The 9,379-nt window shown below is 33.1% G+C and overlaps 1 protein-coding gene and 1 non-coding gene across 2 annotated transcripts; one reads left to right on the top strand and one right to left on the bottom strand.

Moving 5' to 3' along the window:
- The first annotated feature begins 435 nt into the window (after nt 1-435).
- LOC145034000 (sequence-specific DNA binding transcription factor) lies at nt 436-2,089 on the top strand. The gene has a single exon (XM_078982450.1). It carries the CDS (start codon nt 759-761, stop codon nt 2,022-2,024), a length of 1,266 nt encoding a protein of 421 aa, XP_078838576.1. The 5' UTR covers nt 436-758; the 3' UTR covers nt 2,025-2,089.
- Nucleotides 2,090-8,219: 6,130 nt separating this feature from the next.
- TRNAR-UCU (transfer RNA arginine (anticodon UCU)) lies at nt 8,220-8,292 on the bottom strand. Its single transcript has one exon. It is a non-coding gene; the product is annotated as a tRNA-Arg (tRNA).
- Between the last annotated feature and the right edge of the window lie 1,087 nt (nt 8,293-9,379).

Here is a 9,379-nt window from a genome sequence, read left to right as displayed (position 1 = left end):
AATAACCAGAAAATAATTAAATGAAATGTATTCTACATTCGTCAAATAATAATGAGCATTCTTTTAGATACATTCTTATGTCTTAATATTTCTTATTTCTCAAACATCACGAAATGATATATCAAATGTCTTTACAATTGGGGTTGGAAGTGACATCACACATTACAATTTAAACATCCTATATAATTTTTAAGGTGTTTTTATTGGTTAAAACTGTGTTTTCTGAAAAAAAAAATATTAAAAATAATTAACTAAAGATTAACTTTACAATTTACTTTCCTTTTAGCATAATCAGCATGCATCGTATCGACAAGGTCAACTCTATTTTTATAATATACAAGTTGACTGTTTTAAAAAATCCTGTGGACTCTCTCTATGACTCAAAACCCAAACCCACCCATAATCTATAGATACATTATTTATGTACGTATATGTAAAAAAAGGGTGGCAGAAAAGAAAAGATGAAAGCAAAACAATGGGCAGATACTTGTCGGTGAAACTAGTTTTACAAAACCAACACCAACTGCAAAACCAGCTGCTCCGCCCCTTACTATATCAGCCACCATACGTACCTTTCTACTTTCTACTTTCTACCATCGCTCCTATCTTCATCTCTACCCAAAATAATCAATGAATTCGCAGTTTTAAATTCTGGGTTTTAATCCCAACATCATTTTAGCTGGTGGGTGTCTCTCAAAATCTGTTCTTGTACTAATTAGTTTTCTGAATTTTTTTGATTAGTTTTAGAAGCTGTTTCAATGGAGACAAATGGAATGTTCTCTAACACGTCTGGAGGGTCGGGAATGTTAGGGCTTGAAATGTCGTTAAACCACCAGCAAAATCCCAACTTCCTTCACCAGCAACCACCGTTCGCGGCGGCGGCGGCAAAACAAGGGTACCCGTATGCAGCTCCAAAACAAAAAGCTTCGCCGATTAGCGACGAAGAAGAGCCGCATAGCAACAATATGAACAATCCGTCTACCACCGAGGATAGCGGCGGCGATGGGAAGTTGAGAAAGGGGTCACCGTGGCAGAGAATGAAATGGACGGATAACATGGTGAGGTTGTTGATAATGGTGGTTTTCTATATCGGAGATGAAGGTGGGTCGGAGCAACCAAGTGGGTCCGACACGGCGGCGAAAAAGAAAGGCGGTGTTGGTGGGGTTTTACAGAAGAAAGGGAAATGGAAATCGGTTTCCAGAGCGATGATGGAAAGAGGGTTTTACGTTTCTCCACAACAATGTGAAGATAAATTCAATGATTTGAATAAAAGATATAAAAGGGTTAACGACATTTTAGGGAAAGGAACTGCTTGTAAAGTCGTCGAGAATCAAAGTTTGCTCGAAACCATGGATCATTTATCGCCGAAATTGAAGGAAGAAGCCAAGAAATTACTCAATTCGAAGCATCTTTTCTTCAGGGAAATGTGTGCTTATCATAATAGCTGCGGCGGAGGGAGTGGCGGAAGTGTTGCAGCCCACCATTCTTCACCACCGGAAGTCACCACAACCGAACAGCCTCCACACCACAGACAGAATTGCGTCCATTCAAACAACGAAGACGAAGAAGACGACGATGAGGGAGAAGATGATGAAGACGACGGCGATGGCCACCCCGATGAGGAGGAGGACGACGGCTTATCAAGCCGGAAAAGAGGTAGAACCGCAGAAAACGATGGGCATGACGGCATAATCCAACAATTTAATGGCGAAATCAGTTGTGTGATGCAAGATTTGACAAAAAGCGTATGGGAAAAGAGGCAATGGATGAAGGTAAAGATGATGCAATTGGAAGAACAAAGAGTAGGGTTTCAAGGGCAATCTTACGAATTAGAGAAGCAAAGATTGAAATGGGTGAAATTTAGCTGCAAAAAAGAGAGAGAAATGGAGGTGGAGAAGCTAAGGAATGAAAGAATGAAGCTTGAGAATGAAAGAATGGTGCTTTTGTTAAGGCAAAAAGAGATGGAATTGGTTGATCTTCAACACCAATACTCATCTAATCTTCATAAGAGAACAACTGATTAATCTTTCTATTAATGGTTGATGTCATTTCTTTTTCTGTAGATATATAACTTGTTTTTTTTTTTTTTTTTTTTTTTTTACTTAACTTTTGTTTTCGATGAATGTTTACATGTTTAAAATGCAACACCGGGTTTGAGATCATGGCGAGGAACACCATCATTTGGAGAACCCACGCCCTTGGCATGGGTAGTACGTGGTAGCCTTAAATTTTGAAAGATGGAGAAATTGATCTCAAACATTAAAAATGACATAGTTTAAGTATGTAACAAGTAATATACAATTAATAACAAAACATAAGTTTATAAAAGTCCAAATGCATCTTCTGAAATTCCAAGTTTTAAGTCTTTCATCGTCAACTACTCTGAACTAAGTTGGATACATATCAAAAATCAAAATAATAAGCTAGGAAATATGATACATAGTGAGTTAATAATAAGTCAAATATTCAAGTTCTCAAGTTCAACTCTTAAACCTTTTAAAATTTAAATAACCCGTAAATTCCCACATTGGGGATAGAAACAACTACAATTTCAATCATATGAAAATTGAAACTCAACATTTATATAAACAATTATAACATTCAAAAAAAGGAATACAAATGCAATATACAATTATTTCAAACTCAAGTCAATCTCATAACCCAACTCACACAATTATGACAAAATTCGAGCTCAACGGATTGTAAACTTCATATATGATATTGTCCAATGGCTCATTGTAGTATAAGGCATAGCACACACACATCCTCCTGCCCGTTAAAAATACTAGGGCATAGTATGATATTTCCCTGGACCACATGTAGGTTAGCAAGTCCTCACATGCATATGAGGGGTTCTAGACTAGAATGTCATCACTCATCACAACCCTTAGCTAATTTTGTGGGATCACAAGTTCTTAAGGCCACTCGACTCAAACTCCTACCCATACACATGATTGAAATCATTTTTAAAACACCAACTATTAGGAAATGATGCTTTTTAATGGGAAAATGACATTGTAGCTTTATAATGTTTTTGGAATTTTTCTCTAAGTGGTTATTTTTTATAACCGGGTTACCTTTTATGTCTAAATGGCTATATTTTATACCTGGTTACCTTTTATGTCTAAATGGTTATTTTGTTGGGTCTAAATTGTTGTTTTTTATTACCGGGTTAACTTTTATGTCAAACTCATTTAATAATTAAATGACTAAATTCAATAAAGACAAAATTTCACAATTGGTCTCTGTGGTTAACAAAATATTGTATTTTGAGGACTTTCTAGCAAAAAATCACGTGATTGGTCCCAATGATTTGTAAAATTATATAAAACGTCCTTCTGCCGTTAAATCTAATTTTTCAGTTGTTATATTTTAATGAAAAAACTATTTTGCCTTTGTACCAATATTACAATACACTACAAACCTCAAAGATCATTTCTGTAATTTTATAAATTTGAAATTCAATATGTTTATAAATTATCCTATATATATATAAACTATAATTATAAATTATATATATATATATATATATATATATATATATATATATATATATATATATATATTCAGCAACTTGATAATTTTTTTTATCTTTTTGATATTTTTTTCTATTTTTATTTTATAATTTAGTTATTTATTATTTTTAATGTTTTTATTTATTTTGATTCAAGTAAATAAACTTAAATTCGATAAATTATATCGAAACCTTTTTTTCTCTTAATTATGAAATGAAACATTACTGTTTTTTTTTTTTTTTTTTTTAATTTTATGTTGTTACGGTTTATTTTTTATTTTTTATTTTTCTACTTTGATGCTCTATAATTAATATCGTTAACTTTATGTTTGCATTTATCATTATCATTATTTCATCTTTTGTTGTTATATATATATATATATATATATATATATATATATATATATATATATATATATATATATATATATATATATATATATATATATATATATATAAGAGGCATAAATTTTAAAACATATTGTACAATTAGAAAATGCATAAATCAACTCTCCTAAATATTAGGTTTTAAAAGAGTTGATTACCCTAATCTTGCCAATAACTAATCACTAATTAAATATTGGATCCCTTAAATTGTGGAAAAAATTATGGAATTTAGAATAGACAATCTTATTTTATTTATTTCTCCATTTCATGGGGTATATGACTCAAATGGCCCTAAAATGGAGTCTACAAGATGCATGGGTGCTTATGGCCATAAGAACCCCCTATGGTTCCAGATCTGAAGTCATGCTCCTTTATAACCACAAAATCCCGATTATGACTCTATAAGAGCTTAGAAAAGATGGAAATGAACCCTAACTAGAGATTTAAGAGATAGATGGTCAAGGTTAGGGCTTTTTACCTCCAATAAGCTGGAAATGGGACACAACCTCTAGATCTACTAGCTTCCACTTGAACTCCCAAGCTCCTTCTTCCTTCTCAAGCTTCACAACCACAACAAACACACAAAAATGGCTCAAGAACACTCAAACAAGGTTAGGGTTTCGATTTAGGGCTCTTCTAGACTGAGAGGGACGGTAGGGATGGCAAAAAAACCCGAAACCCGATCATTTCGGGTCGGGTAACGGGTCGTTATCGGGTTTTTTAGCGGGTTCGGGGCAGGGAGTGGGTTATCCTCGCCCCGACCCGATTATATATATATAATATGTTCAAAAAAATTTGCTGTTAATTGTACACATTCAAATATAAAATACTTATCGTGGACAATTTTTTTAGTTATTAACAATCTGGTGTTAATGATCATTTTTATGTGTTTTGACGTATTAAACAAAACTTAAATCAAATAATTTTTTATATAACGTCCAGTTTATTTTATTAAAGTGATGCATCATGTTTTTAATTTAAAAGAGTTGCTAGAACATGTATATTTTATAAGACATTGGCGTACCCTAAAAGAGAATAAAGATTTCGTTATCAGTTGTTGTAAACCTGATAAGATACCCGAAACCCGACGGGGAAACCTGAAACCCAATGGGGCGCCCCGAGAAGATACCCGAAAGTTATCGGGGCGGGTTTGGGAATCCATGCCCCGCCCCGAACCCGCCCCATTGCCATTCTTAAGGGACGGTGGACATTGGGTTGGGACAAGATAAGGCGTTTAAATATGGTGCAAACCCTAAATATTAGGGTTTCCTCCAGACAGGCCTACTCGTCGAGTCAAGGCATCCGACTCGGCGAGTAGGTTCTCCTTCTCGCGTCCCATTTTAACCTCTACTTGACGAGTTCGTGCCTCTAACTCGCCGAGTCCCATAACTAAAGTACAAAATTTTATAATTAAATTACGTACAAGGAACCGGGTGTTACACTTGTTTTTAGTTAAAAAAGATGTAAGGGTAGGGAGATTGCATTGCTGCCTCAAATGGAACGATTGACATTGAAAGATTATATAGATCCAGAGGAAGTAGTTCAAAAAAAAAATTTACAAGATTTATTTTTACTTGGCTTGTAAAAAAACAAAAGAAAAATATAGATAGTATTTACTTTTATTTGGTATGTAAAACTATCATGTTCATCATCTTCTTCTGGTATCATTATCAACCTACTGCCGAGAGCTTCCCAATCTAACCTCATCCATCTTCGCCCATTGCAATAACCACATCGCACCACCACCTCCCTACCGAATAACTACCACCCTTCGCAGCTTCCTTTCCACTTAACCATCTCCGACCACCACTAACTTACCTTATACCACCACCACTAGTTACAGTTATCACAACCTCCAAACTTTCAAAACCACCATATAACTTCACCAACTATCACCACCATTGCACCCTTGTACATCCGTTGCCACAAAACTGCAAACACCAAGACCTCCTTCAACCATCACTATGTTACCAACGGTTTCTTTTGGTGATGGCATCGTCTACGTTGAGTTTGGATCTAGTAACAAACAAATGATCAAAATGTGATGTTGACTTTCTAATGATATCCACATCAACATATATTTGTTTCTTTTTCTAGGATATTTGGATTTAATTTGATTACATGGCACAAAATTGGTTATTATATGTTAGAGTGACTAAATAAGCACGTAAAACCCCACCTTATGCTCCTATAAAACCAGATTAATAGTTAAGGGATTGATTAGACCAATTTTAAAAACATTGTAAGGCTATAATGTCATTTCTTCTTTTCCAAAATATAAATCATAAAACATATAAAATTGATATCATAAACGAAAGCATGTCAATATCTACAAAACTATTAAGTGACATGTATCCATGGGTAGAAACTCACCTCAATTAACTCAATTAACTAAAGATGCTCAACTTTACTACTTATGGTGGATGGTTCTCTAATGGTCACCTAAACAAGAAATTCTAAATTCATCATTTAACCATTAATTAATTTCTTAAAGATATCGCTTTTGGATTCTTGTTGCATCTATTAGGCATGTTCCCCAAACCAATAGAATAGTAATGAAGTGGTTTGAGATTAAGTAGATCAACCGAGCAAAAGTTATTAAATTTACAAGAAATTGGGGAGACTACTACATAGGTCCTGTAAAAAATTTCATGCCAGTTACATGATCGTGTAATGCCCAAGCAACACCATTTCATGGTTTTTGCCCCATTACGGTATTATACTTTGGTTCTTATGACTTCAACTCTTCATTATATCGTCCATTTGACCATCAAATGCTAAACGAAGATAAGTTAGCTTGTTTTCCTCAATTAACATCAATAATAATCAAATGATGTATAATCCTGATTTGAAGATATGGCGACTCATAACTTTAAACTCATGATTAAATTCAATATAAGTCAGAAACACCTCTAACTAGGACATTAACTTCCCTCAATGATTAGTTGATTATTATGGATTGTGACTCAAATTGAATAATTAACATAGATTTATGGTTCAACATTAAGTTCGAATAAATTTAGAATCACATCAAACCACAAACAACTACAAGCATAAAGTCCATTAAAACGCCATTAATGGCTTGAATTCTAGTTAATAGTTTAAATAAGTAATGATAGTAATATGTTTTTGGATTCTCTTACTTCACTTGAACATCTAAAACAAATGTATAAGCTAATCAATTCATAAATATCATTTTTATAAGTTACAGTTCCATAACTCATAAACCTATTTTTCGTAGATAAAGGTATATATGACATAAAGATATGTACGTTAGTTTAACCGTCAGCAAAAACCATATAGCCATATTAATTATTTTATTTTCTAATATATTTAATTAGTTATATTTTTTTTCAAAACAGAGCGTCGTTTGGGCACTTCCATTCATTTTTAAATAAAGAAAAACCATATATAACATAAAAAACGAAACCTGGTTTCTCAAAACAACTCAATGTGGTAAGTGCGTTGATTTTGGTATTTATCTAACACAATAAACATGTTATAGTTTTTACTTTCTATTTTAATTTAACAATAAATGTATTTTTTGTTTTTGCCGTAAGGCTAAAATATGCTTGTAACGATTATGTTTGATGTGGATCATAAAACTTGGCATTTGATGTTATCGTCACATCTTATTTTGAGCTTTGTGTATGTATAATATTATGTTAAAGTATAATATTATTTGAATTATACAATTAATTAATTTATGATATCACCTTTTTGTAAAATAAAATAAAATATTTCAAACATAAGATTAATTTTTTTGGCAAATTATAGAAGAACACAAAGCCTAACATACATTTTCTAGTCTACTACTAAAATACAACTTTTATCCCAAACAAAACATGAACCATCCATCAACATATGTTTTATAAGCATCGTTCCATAACACCAAGCCACAACCTATAAGTCATTTGGTGACATTACGTCATTAACCACTAATGCCACATCATCGACACCATTGGTGGAGCTAGTAGGGGACGGATGGGTATTGATGATCCCTTCCCTCCAACCAATCTATTAACTGGACTACAAGTCCAAAATTAGTTGTGGCTCACTATAACTAAAGTTCACCAAGCAAAGCTTACTTTATTATTATTATTATCATTTTACCAAAATTTTGGATAAGATTTATAGGTAAAAAAAAAATTGTCTCTTTTAAAAAGAAGAATAATGATGGCTTTTTTTAATAGAAATGCATGCGCTGATTTAAAAAATAAAATAAATAAATGTTACATTGTGATTGTATTTTTATTAATAAGAAAGGAATAGAAAATAGAAGGGGGGAAACCTGAGGTTTACAAAAATAAAAACTTCACACGCCCAGTGGGACTCGAACCCACAATCGCCTGATTAGAAGTCAGACGCCTTATCCATTAGGCCATGGGCGCCTTGTTGCTTAGAATTGGAGTTATAATAAATATATACGGGCTACCGTTATATAAGTTATACAAATAAAGTTAACTAAGAAAAAGATATCCAAAATTTATTTCTGATCACTCTATTAAGACATAAAAAACAATGGACACAATATTGTATCTCATAAAACCAAAAAGGTCATACACCCAAACCCAAACCTAATTTTTAATCTTTATGCTCGATAATTTTAACCGCAAATGCATCTCCAACCTTTCGGCAAACCACAACTTGATCATGTGACGCTTTTCCAAAATCTATTGCAACCTTCAAAACAGACTTATTTGATCAGGAACTGAGCTAGATGGGGTAGAGTGGTCGGGCCTGAAACCTTTTCTCTTTTGGGGTTCTTGAGCACACCATGCCTCCTCCATGATTGTTGATGGTGTGGGTGGTGATGTTGAGGTCATGGTGGCGTAATGGTGTTGGCAAACCATATTTGATAGCCTAATAAATATTTAATTCCTTTCGTTGTTCAAAAAAATATATATTAAATAAAACTTACGTCAATTAACCCTATGTAGGGTGAAAGGTGTGGATAGCAATACCCAACCAAAAGTAGCTCGTTCGCCCCTTGCTATATCAACCCCATACACGTAACATTCTACTATTACTCATATCTAAAAATCATCTCTACTTGAAATAATAATAAAATTGGAGATAAATTCTAGGATTTCATTACCACGTACTAATAACGGGAAGGTGATTTTCAAATTTTAAATCTGTATTATTTTTAGAAGCTATTTTTCAATGGAGACAAATGATATCTTCTGTATAAGATGTCCGAAGGTCCGGAATGTTATGGCTTGAAAATTTCTCATACAAGTTTCCATGATAGTGACACACTGGCAATTCAAAGAAAATGATTGGTAGTGTATTTTTATGTAATAATCATACGTAACAATCTTTTTCATTAATATTTTTAAGCAACCTTTTAAAGTTAATGAGTGTGCTTAGAGGTCTTTTATTAGGTTCTAGTTATAGTTGACCCTTAAGAATCTTTTTCATTTTAATAGAAAACAAAACCAATGTACTTTTGAATAAATAAAACCAAACACCATC

Source organism: Lactuca saligna, chromosome 1 (assembly GCF_052625555.1).
Source record: "Lactuca saligna cultivar CGN05327 chromosome 1, ASM5262555v1, whole genome shotgun sequence".
Lineage (NCBI taxonomy): Eukaryota > Viridiplantae > Streptophyta > Magnoliopsida > Asterales > Asteraceae > Lactuca > Lactuca saligna.
The sequence above is the reverse complement of the archived record's forward strand: the minus strand, read 5'-3'. Positions and strand labels throughout refer to the sequence as shown.